General features: G+C 41.9%; 3 protein-coding genes across 10 annotated transcripts in view; 1 reads left to right on the top strand and 2 right to left on the bottom strand.

Moving 5' to 3' along the window:
* The window catches only part of HGD (homogentisate 1,2-dioxygenase), a 339,522-nt gene that overhangs the window by 36,041 nt on the left and 278,763 nt on the right, over positions 1 to 24,718 (bottom strand). The window contains exon 1 of one of the 2 annotated variants that reach the window (XM_062618825.1): positions 242 to 640. The exons of the other annotated variant lie outside the window; for it this stretch is intronic. Coding sequence (XP_062474809.1) covers positions 242 to 429 — 188 coding nt within the window. The 5' untranslated portion in view covers positions 430 to 640. Of the gene's footprint in view, positions 1 to 241; positions 641 to 24,718 lie in introns of those variants that run through there. 2 annotated transcript variants of the gene reach the window in all.
* Positions 420 to 12,022, bottom strand: RABL3 (RAB, member of RAS oncogene family like 3). Its single transcript, XM_062618944.1, has 8 exons — positions 11,894 to 12,022; positions 11,248 to 11,339; positions 10,007 to 10,136; positions 6,989 to 7,103; positions 5,322 to 5,472; positions 4,572 to 4,643; positions 3,615 to 3,653; positions 420 to 741 (listed from the first exon to the last, which is right to left on the bottom strand). The coding sequence occupies exons 1-8, from the start codon at positions 11,937 to 11,939 to the stop codon at positions 676 to 678; spliced, it is 711 nt and encodes a 236-aa protein (XP_062474928.1). The 5' UTR covers positions 11,940 to 12,022; the 3' UTR covers positions 420 to 675.
* Positions 12,189 to 24,718, top strand: part of GTF2E1 (general transcription factor IIE subunit 1) — a 54,618-nt gene continuing 42,088 nt past the window's right edge. Inside the window, exons 1-4 of one of the 7 annotated variants that reach the window (XM_062618863.1) lie at positions 12,210 to 12,231; positions 12,664 to 12,730; positions 13,292 to 13,348; positions 20,987 to 21,464. In XM_062618863.1, coding sequence (XP_062474847.1) covers positions 21,017 to 21,464 — 448 coding nt within the window. In that variant the 5' untranslated portion in view covers positions 12,210 to 12,231; positions 12,664 to 12,730; positions 13,292 to 13,348; positions 20,987 to 21,016. Of the gene's footprint in view, positions 12,232 to 12,259; positions 12,356 to 12,611; positions 12,731 to 13,291; positions 13,349 to 20,986; positions 21,465 to 24,718 lie in introns of those variants that run through there. The other 6 variants (XM_062618853.1, XM_062618886.1, XM_062618867.1 and 3 more) reach the window with 6 other exon arrangements.

The raw sequence follows: 24,718 nt of genomic DNA, 5'->3' as shown, positions 1-24,718 counted from the left end.
AAAGAGGAACAGATTCACTTTATCCTCTCCAAAGTAAACAATTTTAAGCAGCAGAATTAATACCACTTGTTTTCTCCTCATGATTTTCTTTCTAAGGCTTAGTCTTTTTTCATCTCTTGCCCTTGCCTACTTCTTTTATCCCTTTTGAATAGGGCTGAACAGTATGTTCCAGGTGAAACACAACTATTCATTTAGTGAAGGCATTCTACTATTTTCCAGACAGTTCCTTACCCATTCTTACATTTTACTTGCTTGTTTGTTCACTTTACTGTAATTAAGAAGTCCACTCAGTGTCATCTCTCCTTCAGAGAATGCATGATGTATGTAATTCATTGCAAAGACTGTCGATAAGTTTTCCAAAATGGAGACAAAGATGTCACATATATGTGCTGTGTATGATAAAGTTTCCCACAGCAGTGTGAGAGGCATTCAATTTATTGCACGCTTTCCCCAAATGTTCCCATATATCCACAAGGCCTGCAATCCTAAGAAACACTCTAGGTTTCTGATTAGAAAGTTTTGGGAATTTTTCCTTAAGTCTTTTCCAGCAAAAGTAGCTTCAGCAGCCTATATCATTTTATTCTGCTTGATATAAGCATTATTGTCTTTAAGCATCCAGTCGGAATAGGAATGTTGTTAGGAACTCTGAGAGGTCACCCTCCACTTCTTAAGTGTTCAGTCATAATGAAGGCTCTTCAGTGTTCCTCCTCCAAATCTTTTCCTTTCAGAGAAGCCAGGAATCTAGAGACATGAAAGACAAGTCATTATATCAGCATCAGCATGAGCTCCCTCTAGCCCACATCTCAGTGCCTGTTACCAAGCCAACTGCAAAAATGTCTTTCTTCCCCTTCCACACTGTCTCCAGAACCAGGACTAAGAAGCTTCAGCTTATGGCTAGAGAAGCACCATTAATTAAATAAGCTCCAAAACTTGAATATGGCTCATTTTTAATGTGGCTTTTTGGCAAGGGCCACAATAAAAGCCTTAATTTCTCAGGCAAATCCTAAACCAGTTAATTACAGATTTCAAAGTCCATTGTTTCTCCCCCAGATTTAAACGCAAACAAGAATTTCTCCTTCGTTAATTTTTACAACTATAAAACAGTATTCCCAAGTCTTATTGAAGAGCTGTTGAGACTTAACGCCTTCTAACCTGAAAGAGGAGCACTTCACTGGTAGTTTAAAGTAGTTTTAACAATTGCTGAAAGCTTTAAAACAACCATCATAATAGAAACGGCTACAAGGACCCAAGTGATTAGCAACCCTGCTTTTGCAGCCAAACTGGAGATGCTGCTTACACTGTATCAATGAGTGCTCACAAAGAAAAGCTCCTTCAAACCATCAGAAGCTTCTCTAGCTTAATGGTATTCCAAACAGATTTGCAATGCAGTGCACCCATGAATTACCCCAAAAGAAAGAGATCCACTGCTTTCTAATACTCTGTAAGATCTCTGTCTATTGGCATCATAAAACTATTTGATTACAGTCCAGGGAAACTTTTAGATAGCTAACTTCAAACAAGCACAAACAGCAGGCCCAGCCATCTCCCCAAACCATTCCACACTATTATAAGAAACACAGTATATGAAAATGGAAGGTGTCAACCAAGCACTACACATCATGCCAGGAGAACACGGCATTTACGGATGGTATGGGATGAATGTCTAACTTAGAATACAAAGCAGACTGCTTAAGTTACACACTTCATGGGTGAACTGAGAAAGCTAAAGCTTATCCAAAACAGAAATCCACTGAACACCCCCCCCCCCAATTTACATGTAGTTGGGGTTTTCAGGCCCAAAATGCGAACAGATATGCAAGGTATTCATTCAGGAATGCAGTCACAATTAAATCATAGCATGACACCAGAGGTAAAACACCATCTGCTTTAGCATTTTTGATATCAAAGTCACTAATTAAAAATAACCATTATTTACTTATCAGAGATCTGATCAAAATCAGAGCTCCAATTTGAAACTTCTCATTCTTTTAATCCTAAAGAAGTCTACAGTAGAAATACCTCGAAACACAAGTGATCAAAGGGACCTACTGTAGAAGACCCACAAACACATTCATAAGATTTACATTAAGTAGATAACTTAAAACATAAACATCAAGAGGTTGTATTGAAATCCCTGGTTCCAATTTGGATTCTGTCTCCTTAAATAGAACTGTCCACTACTTAAGATTTGTTTTAAGCTTTTGAGCTGTTGTCAGTGAGGCAGATGAAAGCAGTCATCAGCAAGCTGTAATCTTTGACATGTGGCCGTAACAAATATAAAGTTAATCCCTGGCTAGCCACTAAAAATGATTAAATAAGAAAAATAAAAACCTTACATCATGCATCAAGGACAACCAGCACACAAGCAGATTTCTAGCGTTAAGCTATTATCTCCATGGAAGGGAGAGACTTCCCTTCGTAAGAATGCAGGGAAGAGGGAAGAGAGGAGGAAAAAAGCATCATGCAGAACTGAAGGAGGAAAAAGCCAATTTGTTTTTAAAAGGCACAAAAAAAAACACTTCAAAGAAAGTAAGCATTTCGTAATTTGTGACTATTTTTTCCTCCACTCTCCCTAAGGGGCTTTCAGCACAGCTACAGCTAACCATATATTTGACTGTATTTTAGTGGTGCTATTCACAGTAATTTGCAAGCACCTCACAGATACAGTAAGTGGAACCTTGCTACACGCTGCAGGATAGACTGCACATGGGAAGGTGTGGAGCTAAAAAAGTTGAAGTGTGGCCTACCCAAACCAGAAGAGTCATTTTGCTGGTTCTTCACCAGCTGTACTGAAAACAGTTAATACAGCCATTTAGGGATTAACTACAAGGTGGTATCATACTGCTATTTCCCTTGCAGCTCCACTGGTTCTGTGAAAACTACCCATACAAAACCCACAAAATACTAGTTCCAGCTGTGCAAAAAAAGCCTTTTCGGTGACTTTCGGGGCAATATCTCTGGCCTAAACCTGAAACCAAGCAGCCTGAAACTAAGACACCTGAAAGAAATCATATTTGTCTATTTTACCTTACTCTTCCAACTTCTCCCATGTTAGCATACTTAATTATTTCACTGCCAATCACATTACAGACAAATACTTCAGCTGACAAAAGTCAGAGAATCATAGAATAGTTAGGGTTGGAAAGGACCTTAAGATCTAGTTCCAACCTCCCTGCCATGGGCAAGGACACCTCACACTAAACCAACCCAGCCTTGAACACTGCCAGGGTTGGCTCATTCACAGTTTCCCTGGGCAACCCATTCCAATGCCTCACCACCCTTACAGTAAAGAACTTCTTCCTTATATCCAATCTAAACTTACCCTGTTTAAGTTTTAACCCATTACCTCTTGTCCTGTCACTACAGTCCCTAATGAAGAGTTCCTCCCCAGCATCCTCATAGGCCCCCTTCAGATACTGGAAGGCTGCTACGAGGTCTCCAAAGTCTGCCATTATTCTGTCTATCTAAAACAGCTGTGCTTCCACAGATTTAAAAACTCAATTACCAGCCCAGGTTATCACTTAAGCCATGTGAAGCCCATGTTTTAACAGGACTCTGACAACTGTTTTCATGACACAGGGAGAAACAAAAAAAGAGGAGGAAAAATGACAAACCTGATTGCCATCTCTTAAGAAGTATCTCTTCTCTATGACCTGAGAAAAACAGAGAATGACCTTAGCTGGCAGGCATATGCATAGCCTCAGATTCCAATCAACACTTCACATGTGAACACTGAAACTCACAGCTAACTGGGACAAGGTCTAAACCCACGTCACCTGTTCCAGGCCTATTGCTTTAAGTGCAATGCCCTATTACCCACAGAAGGAGTTGGCACCTCCAGCCATTCTTAGTAAAGCTGTGTTATTCTCAACTCAAACACGCCTCATTTAGTTAGACCACTTAGTAACAGAGGTGATGGTTGGGGTGCCTCCTTACTATATTATTCCAGTCCCTCTCTGCATGTGCAGCAGTTCTGACCACTTGAAAAGGCTCATTCTGCATGTACGTAACTTTAGGAGTTCTGAGTAGCCCCTGCGCATGGGTGATGCTTGAGAAGCGGTAGAAGGATACCTATGTAGGTGGTACCATCAATCTAAGAACCAAAAGGTTATTTGTATCACTGTACAATCCACACTCTCCTCCAAAGAAAATTCAAGCTAAATTTTCCTCTAAAGCATGATCTGTTACATGCATGATCTGCTCCACTATGGTATCTTTGTTGAGGGGATGCTTAAACCAAAGCATTCCTTCTATCACTTTCACTGTAGGCCTTGACACTCTCTTTTGCAGGAAGGGAGACTAATATGCTTTAACCAGGATTAACAGAGCTAACCATAGTCTTGGAACTCCCCACATTACTGCCTTAGCACACTGCAAACCTTCTGGCCTGCCAAAGGACTCCAAAAACCTACGCAGACTGCCTTTGAACATTATTTTTCATTGCTCTATGCAGATCAAGAATCAAATATTCAAGATATCTTCTGGACGTTTGTTAATGCAGACCAATCTTTGGCCTCCCCCAGCATACAATACATAGAACTATAAAGTGTAATTTAATTGACTTGACTTACCTTATCAAAAAACCTGCTTAGTTTGACAGCATTGGATGAACCTGCAGCCAGGTAACGAGGATTGGTGCAATCCTAGAACACATGAAAGACAACAACCCAAGCACAATGCAAGGAAGCCCTGCACATGGAAATCAACATACCCCTTCCCTGATACAGGCATATGGAGTCAGTCAGGGAAAACACAGTGTATCTGCTCATTTCTGCTCCAGAACCATTTGAGAGAAAAGGCCAACTTCTGTTCTGTGAATCAACCAGAGAATTCTAATCACCCCCTTATGTGCTCCACACGTTCCTTCTGCCACCAGCTATACAGTCAGCTAATCATTTGTACATGCTACACATGAGATTGTGTGTGCTTGTGTGTGCGTGCATATACAAGCATTCACACAGCAAGTGTGTATATTTTTATACACATATATATACATCTTATATATACACATGTATATAAAAATAAAATGATCTTGATGTTTCATTCAAAGATAGTCTGCATCAGAACTAAGAACAGGGAAGAGAAAACAACTCCCAGCCACCAATTCTAAGCTTTGGTGACTTTATCTAACACTCTCTACATCTCTAGTGAAACAAAGATGATAGCTTCATCAAGCAAGGGGGACAGCCTATCAAAATGTGCATGACTCCAGCATCACTGAGAAAATCCCCAAAAGCCCAATTTTTGTCACAACATCTTTACTTACTAAAAATCAGACTCCTGTATAAAAGAAAAACAACCCTTGTGACAAGGATACTAACCAAATTAATCTCTTCAGCGTTGAAATCCTCAGCCAAAAAAGCTGTTCTGGTCAAAACTTCATTCCGTTTAGTTTCTGGGATCTGATCCAGCTTAGTTCCTATTACCAGCAGTGGAATCTGGTTATCAGCAAACTGTTCACGGTCATAGTCCCTGATAAGGGAAACATACACTTGTGAATGAAGTGATGGTCATGCAAGTCGGCATGGGGGCACATTCAGCTCCCCTGCCCTTTCAAATAATGGTCACTTATTACGGGTCATTATTTATCTAAGTGAGAATGTGCTGCATCTGTAAATTAAAGAAGGGCTTTTGCATCTAGGTCACTACAGAGAAATTGAAAGGAAAGTGCAAAGAAACCACGAGTTGGATTTCTTTTCAACACAGATGAACTGCAGAACAAATGCTAACACAAGCAGGAAATAAACAGGAATTCCAGTATTGCACAAGGCATATGCAGGCATCGGAGACAGATGAGAGAGCTGGCATCTCCGAACATCTAAAGTTCCTACATACATACACACACTTTTTAAAGATGGACAATGAAATAAGAATGTGAAATAAACTGCAACTGTGAAACACCACCCCTTTTCCAGCTTAGATCAAAGAGGGCTGAAATAGCAATTGTCTGGTGTCAAGTAACTAATCCTACATTCAAGTAAAGGTAGCCACCATAAGCTGAATTCCAACAAACTTTGATTCAGATACAAATAATGATCAAAGATAGCCTTTATAAAAGAAATAATTTTGCAATTAATTGTCTTCACAAATCCAAGCTCCAATCCTTCTCCTCAGCTAGGATCAGTGCTTGTCTTTACTTTTACCTAAACCAAGTTTTCAGAAAGTAATTTTACAACCAACAGCAACAACTTGTACTAATGGCTGAGCATCTGTCCCTGGCAGAAGTTCAGCTTTTGAGAGCTAAAAAAATAGTGAAGAACCTGCATGTGGAAAACCTGGAGAAATCTGCAGGTTTTATAAGGCAAATACTCTTTTCCTTTTCCCTGTACCAGCACAGGCAGATAAGCAACTGATACTCTTCCCACAAAAAAGCTACCCCTTACTATTGCCTCCCTGCTCACACGTGAGGTTTATCAATGATCTTAAAACCTCCTTGATGGTATGTATAACAGGAGCACTGAGGTACAGGAGGAAATACTTGGTAAGAATTTTACAAGCAAATAGGCTGTTTAAGCAGTTTCCTAAGCAAACTTTTAGCCATACTCCTGAAGCAATTCCCTCATCACCCAAATAAAAAAAGTAAGTGAAGTTCCTCAGTGTTAGTGAATGGAGGGAAAGCCTTTTGGAACAGAGACATGCCATCCCATCACACTTCCTGTACAAGGGCTCTTCACAGTACAGAGACACATCTTCAGGTATCAGGGACTGGACCCACTCTGAGAGAGGCCTCAGATAAATGAAGGATGTATAATAACACCTTTTCCCTACCAGCAGAATGGTAACGTAACCAGCAGAATGATGGGTAACATAAAAAAACCCAAACCAAAACAAAACCCAGTGATTTTCTTTTATATCCCCCATTTTATTCTTTCTTTAAGTCTAACCACATCCAATTTCATGTGGACTTCAAGCAGCCTCAGAGATGAACAAAGTCTTCCATAACAACTTGGAATGATGTTTTAACCCTGCACATATGTTTTTCACTCACCCATTTGTCACGAGAACTCCTGTTGGAGCGATATCTCTGTTGAGTGCTTCCAAAGACCAGCGATACAAATTCTGGGATGATTTCTTATTGGTTAAGTCATGCACTAATATTATCCCTAAAGTGAAAGAGAAGGCAGCAAGATCCTATTTAATGATATACATTTTTTCCTTATCTTACCCAAATGACATCTGTAGGTTCCCAGCTATCTGAGAATGAAGAAAGGGACATATAACCGGTTCAGTTACAGTGAACGAGTAAAGCTGAAAATACCAGGATGCGACACGCTTTTAAAGCTGCTTATCAGGAATTCAGGAAGAGCTAAGAGAAAAATCTCATAAAAGGAGGAAAGGGACAGACACCTCAAAGTTTAATCCACAAGATGCCTGTGGGTATTTCCTCATTCTGCTCTGTCTGGTCCTAATGATACTGAAACTCTGTATTACTGCAGCAGATAATTCAGCCTTTCTCTGGTTTACCTAACTGGTAAACACAACTATCTTTTTATTACCCCATCCAAGAAGTCTAAAAGCTGCTTCTTTGTTTCAAAGAGTTTAGAGAGCATTGGTACATTCCTGCATTTTCAAGAACAATGCTATGTACCTGGGGAGGTATCCAAAGGTACCAGTCTCTGATAAACTTTCACTGTCCACCAAATGGCTGGTAGAAACATGAATTAATAAGATTTCATGTTTTTAAGATGAAGCTTCTAGCATTTTTCATTACCATGATCCTTCAGAATGTAAATTCTGAGAAACAGCCAGCCAGACTTCCTAGTTGTGCTATTAACAGACACCCACTTCTGATAACCACAGTTCTTAACTCAATTACCAACTCCTGCTAGTAAATTTCTTCTATTTATTCACACCTTCTATGACCTGTAGAATGTTCCCACTTCTTTTAGACTTTAAACTAACAATTCAAGGAAAAAATGGAATTATAACCCTTATCTTCATCAGGATGCATTCTCAACACACTTCACAGCCTACATGTGGAGGAAAAGTATTAATTTTATCTTTCATCTGAACTCCCGAAGATGCCACCCACTGCACACACTATGAAAAAAAACCCACATTTCCACAAGCATTTTCCACTACCCCATACCACTGTGCACAGACTCTCCTATGAGAGTTCTGAGCATATCACAGCCATAGCTCTATTTCAAAGCAATTATCTCAGTAAGAGTGTAAAAAGGCAACTCAACTGTGTGTCCACTCCCAGTGCAGGGAGAAAAAGCGAGATACAAGATGACTTGGCATACAGCAACAAATTCAGAGGCACTGCTGCATAACCTGTGAGAAACCCTCCCCACTTCCACTCTTCCTCAGTTATGTTTTGGATTGGTTAGTTCCCTTACCTGCTTCACTGAAAACCAAAAGAGTTAGTTGCACCAGCAGAAAAAAAACTGTGACAACATCAAAAAAGAGCAGGCAGGACCAATGACTACCCAAGGAAATGTTCCTCCCCCATTAAGGTCTGCAATCCACAGCCTTAGTGCCCAGTCACTGTCCTAGACTACCACAGTCTGCACACCAGATGGAGGGTCACCAGAGCACAAGACCTGCAGTCAAACTAAAAGCAAACTACACCTAAGCTTGTCAACAACCAGGTCTCTGACAGCCTGCACAGATGCTGCCACAACCAAACATCAATTGCTTTTTGATCTCAGGTTTTCAGATCACTGCAAGGCCAGAAAGCACAAGCAGTCAGGCAGAGGGAACACATTCATCTTCTCTTCTTAAATCAGGTCAAACAGAGGCAATTTGTGAGACAAGCTCTAATGAAGAAATTACTCTAATGAAAGAAACCAGAGCCAAGACAAACTACCAAAGTCAACATTCTCCAAATGTGAGCTGCCTAATAATAACTTTGGGGCAGTGGAGATAAACAACCCTATTTTAATAACATCATCAATCATAATTCAGACACGTAAGTTCAGGATTTCATCTCCTAATGGGTTCTTGTAGGGTATTCCCAAGTCTGACCCACGCTCACTGGCATGCTGTGAACTTGGTGTCAAAAAGAAATCCATCTTAAACATATACCGAAGAAGCTTGCTTTGAGAGCTCAACTTAACTCAGACCTCACTTACAGAGGTCTGGTTAACAGCATAAGCAAGAGGTACCTATACACAGTTTTCCTCCTGAGAAAGGAGAAAGAAATAACTAGTTAAAGAGTCATAGAGCAAAGATGTTTATTGTATGGCTTAACACATTACTGAAAGACCCTTGAATGATTTGGAACAAGAAAAGAAAATCCAACAGAACATTTGAGACAGTTTTTCAGAAGCAGTTTTTAATCTTGTATACATCTATTTGTAATGAACAATCCCGGGATGCCCAAAAGTAACAACTGAAATACTGCTTTGTTATGTTTATAATCTCGTGCTTGCTCTTACTGCTGGTTCTGATGAACTACTCGGCCTTTAAGTCAGCATCTCAATAGAAGGCCTAAAAATACTACTTTCTATACAGAGCAAGTTGCAAGATTCAATTCTGAAAGATAATTTGTCAAATTAAATAAACATGGCAAGATGGTTATTAGCATATTGCAATTTTATGGGACAATTCAGATTTGCCAGGGTAAGATATAATTATTGAAATTCATATAAATTCAAATAATTATTTCCCTGAGGCAGGTTTTGGAACTGAACAGAAAAAAAAATATAAATCATATTTCTGCATGCATATCAGTCCTGGAAATGTGAAGAGAACCTTTATGCCTGCAAGCGTAGCTGTAAGGGACATCACTACAGCGTCAGTGAGTCCCTGCTGCACCAGCTGCACAAGACTGAAGCTAAAAGCTAATGAAGCTCATCTGCACAGGTCTGCCTAAAATAGCTTTCCAGTTCAAAACCGAATCCATCAAATTCCCCCTATGAATTGTATCATTTTTTTTTTTTCCTGTATGAATGCATTGAAATCAGAAAAAAGAACAACACTTAAAGGAATCCTACCCCAGAACCAAGAGACAGCTCAACAGAAATAGTGATAAAACCAGATTTACAGCAAGCAAACTTACCATTCAGCAAATTATAAAATACTGCTCGTGTGCTTTTCACACTAGTGGCACTACCCACAGAACCTCCAACATCCCACAGCTCAATGTAGTAGGTCTTCTCTTCTGGAGTCCCCTCTTTGTAGTCATGGATCTGATGACAAATTCACATCATACATAACCACAACAGCAGCTCACAGGAGTTAATACACAAAACACATGGGTAGTCAGCTGGAAGGATTATTGTACTTGGATAGAATCTTGTAAATGCTCATGTTGACACCATTTCAAATCTCTTAAATAGAAGAGGGATGGAATGAGTCAAGCAGTGGCCACTGGATACTACAGCTCCTGTATGAGGTGGAGCTTTGAGAATGTGCAGGGAGTATCCTTTCTACCTCAGTATTAACAAACCTAATGCCTCCTGACATGCTTAGAAATAGCACATTGCTAAAGCAGATGAAAAAGTAAGGCCATGACTTCCTACATGGTAGTACTGCAAGAATATTAACATAGGGGCCCACACTGATTCCAACTGATCACATCTTCTTCCTCTCCAAATTCTCATTGACATCTCAACTGGGTTAATTTTTGCCCCTGCGTTAAGTTTTGCTCCACAGTCAAACAGGGTCACCATGTTTCTTCTCCCCAAATTTTGGAAATATATTCCTAACCTGTGGCAGCATATTTCAAGGAGACTATAGCAAAGAGCAATGAAGGAAAAAAACCACATTTATTACTATCCCATGAGGATTGTAGGTTGGGCCAAAAGCTTGTTATATTAATATCCTCATTCCTCTGACAGCAGGTTCTGCAATGAGCACACAGGAGGAGAAGCAATCCTATGATCACAGCCAGCGCCCTCAAATTAAACAAGCAAATTTCTTTTCCCCAGCGTGTCTGGCTGACAGTTTGGCTGCGCATCGACTGTTTCTTAGAGAAGTGTTGTTTCAGTTCTGTGCCTTCTGACTTCTAGAAGTCTGCTCCATGACTTGTAACATGCCAGGGATCACTGCAGTCAGGAGAGGTACTACAAATGACAAATATCCTGCCTGATTTTGACAGCCTAGTAAGGAGAAAACTTGCTCATGCAAGTGCTTGGCTCACATTTATTGCTGTTTGCTTCAACAAATTAAGCCCTCAGCAGAACAGAACATCAAAATACACCTTTTCCTGGAGCAGTAAATAATGAAAAGGTAAAAAAGTCAAGGCCCTTCCCTTACACTTCAAGTTAGGGCTACCCAGAAGTCAGGCACATCACCTACTCGAACATCCACCGAGCAGCCCACCGTCCAGGATGGGTTTCCCAACACTTGGTTGTGGCATAAGAGGTGAACAAGCGAAGACTTCCCGACACCTGCAAGTGCACACAGAGAACAACTCCTGGGAGATCACACAAAGCCAGAGAAAACGCCAAAGAGCAGCTGGGCACAATCACAGAATCAGCTCGGTTGGAAAAGACCTTTAAGCTCATCAAGTCCAACCATTACCCCAGCACCGCCAAGGCCACCACTAACCCATGATACTGAGGGCCTCGTCTACTTCCAGGGACGGTGACTGCAGCACTGCCCTGGGCAGCCTGTTCCAATGTCTGAGCACCCTCTAGGGAAGGAATTACTCCTGATCTCCAGTCTGAACCTCCCCTAATTCAGAAGTTCTAACTCAACTCAGCAACCGTTAACAGCCGCCTGTCAGTGCCCAACCCTCAGGACAAAGAAGGGGTCCCCCATGGCACACACACAGGGGCTCCCGCCGGCCGGTCTCCAGTCAGGCGGCGGCCAGGCAGGGCCGCGCGGATGAGGGGGGCGGAGCACCGCATATGCGCCTCCGGAGGCCGCCCCGTCCCGGCTCCTCGGTAGCGGGGAAAGGGGCCGCCCCCCGCCCTCAGCGTGCGCGGGGAGCGACACTCACCGGAGTCGCCCAACACCAGCACCTTGACCCTGTCCAAGGCCGCCATCTTATCCCAGGCTGGCAACCACCCCGGACACCTCCGCCAATCGCAGCGCACGTTCCTGCCGCTTCCCTCAGCCTATTGGCTGGCTGCTCAAACTTTCACTTCTGATTGGTTCGACTCCAGTGATGGGCGGGAACCGCTCGCGGTGGGAGAGGGTTTGCGAGGCTCCGATTGGATGGTTTTCGCGTTGGTGCCACGGGCAGGGAGTGCGCGTCGCGTTGTGATGTCAGCTAGCGCGCGAGGCTCTGACGCCGGAAGCGCCGCTCAGAGCGGGCAGAGCCGCAGGCTGCTGCAGGTCAGTGCCGGCCCCGGGCAGCGGCCGACGTGACCCTCCTTCCCCTGCGGACACACAACGGCCCCGCTCCCGGCCATCGGCGTCTCCTCGCCGGGCCGCGGCCTCCTGAGCCGCCATTTACGCGGTAGCGCTGGGGCAAACAGCCAAGCTCCCTCTCCCCCCGCTCCTCCCCTCTTGGCCCCGCCGCGGCGGGCTGAGGCGGCTCCTCAGGAGCTCCCGGCTCGGCGCTCTCTGCCCCCCTTTCCCAGTTGTTTGGGGTTCGTGTTCCCCGAGTGCTGTCTGGCTGGGCCGTTGCCCTCACAGCTCGCTTTGCCTCAGGCTCGGTGCCACCGTGTGCCCCTCCTCTGGCGTGGTTTGGAGGGTTTCCTTGGTTGTTTGGGTTATTTGTTTTAGGGAATACTGTCTAAGCCCCTTTCCCTCTGTCTCCTACAGGAGCCTGCACGATTGAATGTTTAAAAATAAACATGTAAAAGCGGGTATGGAATAGGAAGCTGTGCAGGTAGCATAAGGGCTTCTCTGCTTTGCTTGGCTTGAAAGATTAGTCTGCTACAACGATCTATGAAATCTGTGCAATTATAGTGTAGCCAGTAGGGCCAGGGCAGTGATCGTCCCCCTGTACTGGGCACTGGTGAGGCCCCACCTCGAATCCTATGTTCACTTCTGGGCCTCTCATTACAAGAGAGACATTGAGGTGCTGGAGCGGGGCCAGAGAAGGGCAATGGAGCTGATGCAGGGCCTGGAGCACAAGCGTGATGGGGAACGGTTGAAGAACCTGGGAGGGGGTCAGTGTGGAGAAGAAAAGGCTCAGGCTGCCCAGGGCAGTGGTGGAGTCACCATCCTTGGAAGTGTTCACACATCGTGTAGACAAGGGCCTTGGTGACCATGGGTTAATGGTGGCCTTAGCAGGGCTGGGGTAAAGTTTGGACTTGATGAGCTTAAAGGTCTTTTCCAACTGAGTTGATTCTGTGATTTGTAATCTCAAGGAAGCTGCGAAATTAGGGGAATCTGGGTCATAACTGGCGCACTGTAACAAATCTAGCTCATCCCTTTTTTTTTCCAGGTTTGACCACTGGTTGAGCCCATATGGTGAAAGCATTCAGTTCTCCAGGTCAGCAAGGTATTTTTGTTTTAAGCATTAGCTTTCTTTTGGCTTCACGAGCTTGCTGCTTCCTTATGAAGCAGATGAATGTCACATATAATGGCCCTGAGCTGTTAAATGGACCCAGCTGCCAAACTTGTATCCTTACAGGTGGTTCAGAAGGAAGATCAGCATTCTGAAAAAGGTGTTCAGCAGTGCATAGTTAAGGCACATTTTCACATAATACAGGTGGCATATTTTTCAGTTGCAAAAGGTGGAATTTTTTCTTTCATCTTTTCCCCTGCACTGGCATCCTCTCACATCTCTTGTTTCTCTTGCTCGTCAGACTTTTCCGCTAGCTCATTAAACTGTCAAAAAAAAAACTAGTAAAAGGGGTAGTAGAAGAGGTACTTTTATGCCTTTTAGTGATGCAAATCGGTGCACAGGCAGGCCTTCTGAGTGCTAGAGCTGGCATGGGAGAGAGCAGAGGCGTGTGCTTGGGAGAGGAGGAAATACCTTTCTGGAAGCAATAAGGGATGATGGGAATTTCATTCCTACCTTCTACATCCTTTCAGATACCATTTACAGCTTGCTTTCACACAGGATGCTTTAGTGAATTCTTCACTAAACAAGAAACTGCATGAATGGTATCTTGTTACTTAGTTATCTGGTATTTTGTTACTTAGTTTTTCTGTTTCTTTATTGCTTAAATCCCTAGTGTATGCACTTGTTTGCTACACCCCGATGCACTAAAACATTTCTGAACCTAATACTTGCATAAATCTTCATCTGAAATTCCTGAAAATCAGACAGTAGCACTCATATCATCTATCATGATGAGAGGTGTGGTGGCCCAGGTCCCATTGAATGCAGCATATGACAAATAATTCTTTCTTTCTTCTTGTCAGAAACTTAACAAGGAATGCTGGGGTTAAGCCCAGTGTATTTTGGTGTAATCATGACTACCTGAAGCTTGATGTTTGTGACAAGTGCTCTTATTTCTTGTAATAGTTTCTGATGTCTATGGTTAAAATGTTCTAGTGGCTATACGTCACAATTGAGTCACTTTAACATCTATGCCACCTCATGGAGAAAGCTCGCTCTTCCACACCCCTAGCCATGCTTTCTTCTCTGTGTTTTGTGTAGGTTCTTCATTGGTCATGTGAGTGATCCAGTTTTTGAGCTTTCCCCCTTGCTCTCCCTCAAAAATACCCTATTTATTGCTTTTTGACACATCAGTTTTTCACTTTTTACCAACTTAATTCACCTTTCAACATGAACAGGCAAGTGTCAAAATGAGCCCGGAATGGTGGGGGTTGTTGCTGGAGGCTGGGAAGGGAAAGAAAGATTTCTTGGTGGGAGGGAGGGTATAATTAGACTTAAGGTGGAACAGAAAACTGTACCTTCACTATTCTAGCCACTAAGTTTGGCCTTCCATATATAGTGGACTTGTAATTTTTTTGTCTACAACTGTAAATAGTTTGTTAATGCTAACATGTATTTGAAGGACTTCTGAGTACTGCATCTGTTTGTATACATGCACATAGATAGTCCTTTAATTTACTGACATCTTGCTATTTTCTAGGTCAGGTTTAGATTATGAATGTGACTGAGAATTAAGTCCTGAGATTATGAATGTGACTGAGAATTAAATCCTGAGCCTGCATTGTTCAATTTCTGCCTTGCATGGGCAGACTGTGTGGCCTTATATATGGTTCCATGTATTTTTACTTGTGAAATTAGGTGAAAAATGTCCTAATTTCAGCCAGGCCCTTCAGCCTTTCCATGTGCTGCTGTAGTTCAACTTTTCATTTTCAGTGAAGAAAACCCATTGATACTTGTGGCCTCCTGGTTTCAGTTTATGGAATGCCAACAGGGAGGTACTATTTGAGTGAAAGCAATTTGTTCTTTTCTCCTTTAATACTTCAGAGCAGGTCTTGCAATGAACATACATGACTTCTCGTGCAGATGGAAGGCTGAGCAGTAGTGTTCCTAAGTCACCAGGGAATGAAATTCCATAAGCTTCTGATAAAATGCCAGAAGACTTTGGGTTTGCAACTGATATGGGATAAAGGCAGTTCAGGATAATAGGGACATATTGCACAGATCACCCACTCTCTACAGAGAAAAATGAAAAAGCAGACTTGAAAATGGCAGATTCTGTGCCATTTCCCAGTTTCTGGAAAGGATGAGTAGTGTCTGAGGTTACATTATACAGACATTTAAAATCTTGATAGCATGTTTTCCCACTATAGTTCTAAAATTTGTGCCTTCCTTCCCTGTAGTTGGGAAGATTTAGAATCATCCCTCAGCATAACCTCATCATCTTCTGGAAGACAGAATTCTAGATTTTATTAGAGTGAGAGACTACAAAACTAGGATCTGGTGTTTGCAAGTAACTACTGAAGTGGGATATGGTATACACTGGCTCACAAGAGGCTGTTGTACTTGCCATGTTTACAAGCAAGGGACTCCTCTTATAACCTGATTTTGATTTTTCCTGAAGAAATTGTGTCAGTGGTATAAGCAATTAATTTTTTTTCCTTTTAAAGAAGTCTTATGGCAGAAGCCTGCACAAATGTTTTCCAGACAAATCACAGGATGGTTTGGGTTGGAAAAGACCTTAAGATCATCCAGTTCCAGCCCCCCTGCCATGGGCAGGAATGTCTCACACTAGATCACCAAAATCCAGCCTGAAGATTTAGTGAAAAAGAGCACTAATGATTTAAATTAGATGTGGGGAAAAGGAGGAAGCACCTTTCCAGGATTTAACAGTATGTCTGATAGACCTAAGTTCCAAGCCAACCCTGCAACTCTCAGGTTTTCCTCCAGAAGAGTTCTGGAGTGTTAAAAAGGGTTTGTATACCAAAATGAGTAAAGATGAGTCTGCTTCCTTTTTCCAGATCCTGCTCTTACACTGTTTTCGTTGTCAAATATATGAACAGTGAGACTTCATTAATTTGCTTGAGGTAAAATTACTGGTGGAATTAATATGAGCCTCAGAGTTATGTTAAAGTGATATTCATTTGGAGTATTAGGTAAAAATTCGGGTTAATTCACTGGCTGACTTATGCTTTCATAACTTGTAGTTCTAGTTTCATCTACTTTGTGCCTTCTAGATATCACCTTTTTAGGACTTTTTTGTCTTTCGTCTCAGCTTTAGTCAGGAAAAGCAGGAAGCAAAACAGATTCAGTATCCTTAGCACAATTCCTGGTTGAGCTTGCAAAAGTATTCTTGAAGTCTTGGTACACAGAGAAGAAGAGTTGAGTTGCTTCAATGCTGCATCAGGAACGTCCTGACCAGTGGAGATGTTTGCTCAGTTGAATTTCTGGCTTCTAAATTGTCTTTGATCAGACTGAATGTGTTTTTGATGGTCACCTGCTCTCTCAGTTTCCTTTCTGGCATCTCAAGTTATGCCCAAGACCTGTGTGTATTTAGGCTTACTGTCCTACTGAAATAACACAGGCAGATCTATGTTCCCATAATATTTCATTGTATTCACTTATTTCCCCAGAACAGTTCCCCAACAGCTGTCTCTTAAACCCGTTCTTAAATATGGAAAATACTCCTTTTGGGTGTCTGAGTCTCATCCTTCTCAGTGTGCTTTATTATTGGTGCTGTAGGTGCTTACTGCGTTGTGGTGTATCTTGGCCATTGCTTTTCTTTTTCTCTTTTTTTTTCCCTGACAATATCCCTTGATGTTCATACATTATTAATGAAGTACAGACATTATTAGGAAACAGATGCAGGTCCATTAAAACCTTGTTAGAAGTTGTTATCATATTTCTTTGCACATGTAATTAATTCAGGCTTGACTTACTGCTTTGATAGAAGGTGAAATCACTGCTCAAGGTTGCAGCGCTGAAGTCCTCTGCTTTTGAATCTTAAACTGATATTCTTGTGGCACTGGATTACAGCTTGTGAGCTGCATCACTGTCTTTCTTGCCTACTGAAAGGTAGTAAGGATTTGCAGTGCTTATGCTGTAGGCTGGGATTCTTCATGGCTCAGAAGTCAGCTTTTTCTGGAGAAACAGTGTTAGTCCCTGGCCTGGAAGAGTTCTGGAAGTGCTTGTCTTGTGCCATCATTCTGTATTGTCTAGTTTACATGATCATCAAGAATGATGTTGCAAAACATGTCCTTCAGCCAGCCATACAGATCTTGTTCGAACCCTTACTTTTGATCAGTCTGGCATTAGGCCTTAATGTAATATCAAAACTGGTGCTTGCTCAACATGTGTCCAAGCTTATTTTTAGAGCTAAGTTAGATGTGCTCAGCGCTGTTGACTTTCATGTAACAAAGCTTGACAAGGGTGTTCTTTGGCTTTATTTCTTGATTTTATTTTTTTTTTCTTCTTTTCTGTCTTAAAGCTGACACTAGTCCCTTGGTTCTCTCACCCAATGGCTGTCTTCTTCAGGACTTAATCTGTGTTACTCCACTTTCTGAAGTGGAGATTAATGGGAAAGAATGGTTTGTGGTGTTTCTAGAATGTTTGCATGTCCGTATGTCCATGCCTGGAAGAAAATCAGTGTTGCACTCAAGATGCCCACTATTACCTGAGGACATCACTAAAAATCTCTATTAAAGGAGGGGAAATAATTGTGTAAAAACTCCTGGTTTCACCTCTTTAGGTGAAAAAAAAAAATGTTTTCTAGAGATTGACACTAAGAAATATTATTAAACCTTTAATTATTGCTGAAAACCAAGGGGAAAGCATAGACTCTTAGAGGTGGTTTTACTTATTAGTCCCTTGTAAGCCTCAGCTGAAGCTGTTTGAGTACAATATTTGGGAAACTGTACTTTAAACCTGTTTTGAAAGTGCCTGTGGAAATCTGCAGCTGCCTTACCAGTGAGGTTCTTGGAGAGAAAACGCTTTCCCTTGGTTCTCAGGTGAGGTATCCAGGGTGAAATGTGCTTATTTAAAACCAGTTTTCAGTGAGTGCCCACTCACTGCAGGTTGCATTCCAGGGTTTTCTGCAAGGGAATTTCAGGGAACAGTGAGGAGAGAAGGGGTGAAGAACCTTTTCACTTTTAAAATCTCTCCTGGGGTGCTAGTTTTTATTTAAAATTGATCTTTACATTAGTGTTGTAATGTGCTTAAACTAAGTAATGTTTAATCAAATTCAAGCTTGTGGCCTGCTTCTGCATTGACATTGTTTTGTACTATCAGTACGTAGCTGACAGACAGTCAAAAGCAAGATTTATCTTTAAGTGACTGAAAGACTGTAATAATTCCAATGGAAGCTCTTTTTCAAGGGCAGCATTCTGTGGTGGTGTTCAGATTGGGTCTGATTTACAAATTCAAAAGTACTGTATGGCTAACTCATGATGGGGCATCCTTTATTGCTAATGCTTTTACCTTTAATGCAAACCCATCCTTTGTGTAAGAGAAATCATTATGTATCTGGCATGCAAAAGAAAGCTAACTGACTGTAGAAGTACTTGTTTCACAGCTAATTCATTCCATAATAAACATACTTTAATTTCCTTGAAGGAAAGCTGGAGCTGGACATCCAAGCAGTTTTCTGTAAGCTATACTCAGCCTGCATGCTAGCAGTCAGCAAATGTGCAGTCCCATTTCAATTTGAGCACTGTGAATACCATTTGACCCTAAGTTAGAGAAGAAGAAAAGCTCAAGCAGGAAAGCATTTTAAAAGAAGAGAGTGTGGGTTTTTTTCTTACCCAAAAGGCAGAAAAGACAGGACAATCCACAGCTTAATTGCTTTGCAGTTGTACTGTGCTAACTCTTGAGAGGAACATACCACCTTAGTTGCAGAAGAGGGTCTGGAGAGTAATAAAGCTTCAGTGGGTAAGGTTGCTTAAAGTTTTTTGGGAGGGCAATGTTTCTCATATGAAACCAAAAATATCCAAGCAGACAAATGTGATAAATGATCACAGATTTTTGAGTAGTCTTAGCTGATGGAAGTGAGTCATCAGCTGCTTGGTTACATATAGAGCTTGGTGATTTCAGGGGGATGTCTTAGTGCCTGGAATATAGAAAAGTTCCGTTTGTCAGAAAAGATATTGCAGGTTTTATGATAATGATTTAGAAAACAGGATACCCATTCAGATCCTTTCTTCTGCTGTCAGTCTCCTCTTTCCTTTGAGTCCTGAATGCTAGGGAGGTGCATATACAATGTGTGAAATATCTAATGATAGCAAAACTTGAGATTGGCAGAGTTTTGCTATTTATGGTATTGGTTCACAGATAAAAATTGCTTGGCAATGACGAACAAACAGAAATTAAGGTGTGGGGTTTTTCTTCAGTTGAAGGAACCTTTTGCTTAAGAAGTAGTTATTCATATCCTGAACTAGCATAGGAGTCTCATTGTAAAAAGCTGTTTCAAATGTTATTTGAAGTTGTCTGGAAGTACAGCCCCCTGAAAGGGTATTTCAAAACCACCTATAATACATCATGCTTATCTGAAACCTTTCATATATGGGAATCCTAGTGCATTATGAGCAGAGGAGAAATTTTATTACCTGCAGACTTGAAAGAGTGGAAGGGAAATATGCAAAGCCACTCTGTGAAATGACAGTGAGCCTTTGTTCTGTGCCTTATGGTGTTGCTTCCCTTTCTCTCTCCAGTGGACAAAACTGGCTACTTCAAAAGAGTCACTGCTGTTACTTGCCTGCTGGGGTTTGATTTTTGGCTATGTCTGTGGCAGAGGTGACAATCTGAGGAATTCCTTGCATTATATGGTCCTGTATACGATCCAGTGTATGTCCCAGAAGCATATCATTTTTGTGACTATTTGTGCCATTTGATGTCAAGGTGAATTAAAATGAAGTGAAAATACAGTATTTAGAAATGACTGTCTTGTCACAGGCAACGTGGTGAGCCCTGGTAACTATCTCAAAGGATACTTCTGGAATATTTTTTTTTTTTAAACACATCATCTTTTCATGTTCATTAAGTCTTCATTTTTACTTCATTTATCATGCTGTATTATTCATGGGCTTCTTAAGGCCCAAATGAAGGCTCAGTCCTTGTAAGGTCCTATTTGCTCATCTAAGATCGAGGCTAAAGCAGTCTGTGATACAGAAGTTGGCAGTGCTAACAGTTTTCATGCTGCAAATGCTTGACTAGGGTCCATTTATAAGAAAGTAGGGGAAAAGTCTATTTGTTTGCATTGTGCAGCTGGGGGCTTCTGTTTGAGTGCATACCAGCCTGTGCTAGCAAGCTGTCCTCATGTAATATCTCTTCCCAGCGATGCCTGAGGAGTAGAACCAGGCAGAGCTACTTACAGTGTGATAAAGTGATGTCAACTGGGACCACAAGACTACTCCACTCTTGGGCTAAGACCTCTCTTGCTGTAGCCTTTTTCAGCTTCTCCCAAGCTTCAAGTCTCAACTGATCATGAAGCTGTCTCCTGGAGCTCAGCTTCAAGACAGCTTTCTTATTCCAGCCCTGTTGGCTGTAACTGAGTAGAAATGAAATCTGCTGTATGCTATGGTACCAACTTCTTTTGGCTTTAAGTTTTCAATCATTTTGTTTGAATGAGAGGTACCATTTCCTAGTTCTACTTCTGTAGCAGTGTCATTAGTAATACCCAAGAAGACAGTGCAAGGCTTGGGAAAGAGAAATGGGAAACACCCCATTATTTTCTTAGCTTTGAGATTAAACTTCTGAAGTCAGAAGACTACCTAAGAATCTGTCTGCCTTTTTTTATTGCAGTATACATGAAGCTCAGGATCTGAACCTGCTATGACTGACCCAGACGTTCTCACTGAGGTCCCAGCAGCTCTCAAACGCCTTGCCAAATATGTGGTGCGTGGCTTTTATGGCATTGAACATGCTTTGGCTCTGGACATTCTCATCAGGAACCCCTGTGTGAAGGAAGAGGACATGTTAGAGCTCCTTAAGTTTGACAGGAAGCAGTTGCGGGCTGTCCTCAACACCCTCAAGGGTGACAAGTTCATCAAATGCAGGATGAGGGTAGAGACAGCTCCAGATGGCAAAACCACCCGTCATAACTACTACTTCATCAACTACCGCCTTCTGGTTAACGTGGTGAAGTACAAGCTGGACCACATGAGGAGGAGGATTGAGACAGATGAGAGAGACTCCACCAATCGTGCCTCTTTTAAATGTCCCATTTGCTTCAGCACCTTCACAGACTTGGAGGCCAACCAGCTGTTTGACCCCAGGACAGGTAAGAGTACAGGGAACAGGTAACAGAATGCTCTTGCTGTCTCCTTTGTAGCTGCTGGACTTGAAGGAAACAGGAAAATTCTTGAGTTTGTCCGGAGCTAGAGGGCACTGTGTTTCTGCAGGTGGTAAATGTTTCAACAAACTACAGAAGTAATGTATACAGACTTAAGCAGTCTGTACAGGCAAATAGCAGTGTTGCTAAAATGCTCAAGTGGCAAACAGTAGGGAAATGGAGGTCTTACCGCAACAGCCTTCAAAGGTGAATAAAGCAGTCTGTCCTTGTCAAAAGCTGAAGGTTTTTCAGTGTAACCTGCTCTTGCTTGTAAACTGTATGACTTGCCGGTAGTTTGCAGAGAGGGCATATGTTGAGTTGACTTTGGTCTGCAAAAAGTTTAAATTTGGAGGTGGTCATGCAAGGAATGAGTTGCTACTGTTTAATTTTCTTCTGTCCAGTTCATTACACTGCACACCCTTGATTCCCCAGGGTAAGGCAGTCTCGTGGAAGTTAAAAGAAATTAATTAGACTTGTCTGTGGTTGAGAGTAAACAAGGTTCTTTTTCCAGTCTGTGTGTCAGTCCCGCTGGAGCTGCAGATATGTCTCATGCATATGAAATAAGAATCTTTTCTGTGTGTTACTGTCTACCGGGGTTGTCCAAATACTCTGTCCTTTGTGCCAGGGAAGAAAAGGAGGAACACCTGCACCTGATGAGATCCTATTTCACTAGTCTAATCTGTGATTATCTGGGTGGGGAGAAAGGCGGAGAGCAGAAATAAGTAAGCCAGTTGGGAAGTGTATCAGAAACATTGAGATGTGGTGCATTGTCTCAGTTATCGTGATGGGAAACTAAAAATTCACTGTTTAGTGGTATTGAAGCTTTTAATGCAGGGTTACTGATGTCTAATCTGCTTTGGGGAAGGGCAAACGCCCAACAAAAGTTCAGTACTAGAGAAAAATTTAGTACTAGAGAAGCAGAATCCATGAAGTCAAGTTAACAGTTATTGCTGTAATCCTGTACAGCTCTCCAAGTAGGAGTTGCTCCCTCATGGAGCACCAAAACCAGCTGCGCCAGCACAGAATTTTCCATACCACTGAGTATGGAAACTAGGTGTGCTAGGTATAGTAATGTACCTGTGGCAGCCACGGTCATGGGTGTTGGGCCGAAGATGAATAGGGCTCTTGCAATTTGCTTCAGTAAGGACAGTAGAGAACCTGTGCAGAGAACAAATACAGTGGGGAGTGTGAGATGCTGATCCCAAAGGGACCTGTAACACTTTGCAGGTGAATCCTCCTGCCTCTGTGGGTGGTGATGTCCAAGAGCAAAGAAGTGGCTGTCAGGGAGATGCAGAAGACAATAATGCTGGGATTTGGCTTTGACAGCAAGGCCTGTGCTCCAGGAGCTGATGAGGTCAACCAAGGATTTGTCTACAGCGCAGGCACTGGCTTTCTCCACAATGTGAAATCGTTCACTGGCACATGGAGTGTTTTGTGGTTTTCCTGATGGAAAGGTTGAGCTCTGTTTTCCAGCATTTCCCAGCAGTTTGTTTCTGTCACCATTAATGCAAATAACAAGATAGCCAATTACTTCACTTACTTTCAGTAAGAATATACCTATATAGAATTTTTGTATATTGTTTCTCCTTTTCTAACACTTAAGTCAATGATAGTTTCATCTGGATAGTGCATGATGATACTGTAGCTTCACAAGAGCTTTTACATGGAATATCAGTTTGGATGGTGCTCTCCACTTTACTGTTTAGGAAGGTGTCATGCCGTCTCTAAACCATGAGTAAAGTGTTTGTTTTCATTCCAGGTGAATAAGTGGCAAATTTTTTGTTCTGCATTGTTAGTGAGAATGTCTGCTTTATATTGCAGAGGATTCTGTTGTTTGCATGTTTACTGCTGCTCTGGAATTCTGTATTGGAAAAAACTGGGACACCTTTGGGTGCCTCGGAGAGGGAGCTAATGAGGACAAGGCATGTAGAGAAACAAGGTTTATTGGAGAGTGGCTAGCCATCCTTTTCCAAAGACGTCTTTAGCCCTTATCAGTGCTATACAGAAATTTCTCCCACTCATTGAAACTTAGGGCAGTGCAACTGCTGCAGGGTGCCTGAAAGCCACGTGAGTTTCAGTCACGGCTGACCTGAGCTGCTCCTAGACTGAAGCCATGTTGATCAAATTTTGTCATTTAAAAGGCCTGCAGGGCCAAAGCCTGTTAGCTCTTAGGGCAGGTAGAGCATGGAAGGCATCCTCTGCAATAGTCTAGACTAAGCTGCACTTAAATTGGTGATCTGTTGTTAAAAGACATCCTGTTTCGTTGTCTGCTTTTTGTCCTTGTCACTCAGAGATTGGAATGGTTTTAGATGTGCTGTGTTTTCTTCTGCTTCGCTTTCCTCTTCTCTAGTTAGAACTCAAATGCAAACTCTGAGCAATTGGTGTAGAAAGAAAGGGTTAGAAGTGGAGCCTATTACTCTTGCCTTTCCTTATTCAGTGATGGTGGAGAGCCTTCTGGAATGTCTCTATGACTGTAGTCATTCTATTGCAATTTGTGAATTTTAAGACTGTTTGCAAAGAGCCTGTCCGTAGGTTGGATCCTTACTGCTCTTTAAATTTTACCACATCATCTGTGTCTCTCTCAGCTTTAGCAGAGGTCTGTTTCTTACAGGTCACCAGCTGTCAAATGGAGGCTTTTTTAGCTCGCTCCATTTGTGACTAATTTTGAAATAAATTGAGGTGTTTGGTTTTTCATTAGAGGATGTGATTATTGGTGGTTTCAGAAGGAGAGAAAAGAATTGATAGTAAGAAGGGTACGTTTGCAGGGCACAGAGGTATAGATGTGCTTTGGTTGCTGTTTACCCTATTAATTTTGAAAGACTTTTTTAAACAGAGTATAAAGTTTGCCACTAAAGGTAATTTTAAATGTAGCTTTTAAAAGGTAAAACTATTACTTGGGGAGCGTGATGACTCTATATATGATTTTTCTCAATCCTTTTTTCTGCCCTTAAACATCTCGACACAAAAAAGCTCCGAAAACCTACTATGCTGTCAAAAGGTTGAACAAGTGTCGTCTGCTACTCATAGGAATTGTGTAATGTTAAAGAAACTGTCAGATGGTGGAAGGTGACAAAAAAGCTGGAGTTTTGCTGCTGTTTCATGTCACAAAGGGATCTTTTGAAAAGTGAAAAGGAGCATTTTGTGTTGAAGGAGTCACTTGGTTTTCTGACCAATGAGTCTTTTGGCTCTAAGTACAGCTTGCC

Source organism: Pezoporus occidentalis, unplaced genomic scaffold (genome assembly GCF_034315485.1).
Source record: "Pezoporus occidentalis ecotype Australia unplaced genomic scaffold, CSIRO_AGI_Poc_V1 ctg104, whole genome shotgun sequence".
Classification (NCBI taxonomy): Eukaryota; Metazoa; Chordata; class Aves; order Psittaciformes; family Psittacidae; genus Pezoporus; species Pezoporus occidentalis.
The sequence above is the reverse complement of the archived record's forward strand: the minus strand, read 5'-3'. Positions and strand labels throughout refer to the sequence as shown.

What these genes read in the sequence shown, in the direction of transcription:
- RABL3 (XM_062618944.1), bottom strand. Translation starts at nt 11,939, where the DNA reads ATGGCGGCCTTGGACAGGGTCAAGGTGCTGGTGTTGGGCGACTCCG. An exon ending in GCTGCTCGGTGGATGTTCGA is followed by an intron (nt 10,137 to 11,247) that starts GTAGGTGATGTG and finishes ATTTGTCATCAG; the next exon opens with ATCCATGACTACAAAGAGGG. An exon ending in TAAGCAGGTTTTTTGATAAG is followed by an intron (nt 3,654 to 4,571) that starts GTAAGTCAAGTC and finishes TGTTTTTCTCAG; the next exon opens with GTCATAGAGAAGAGATACTT.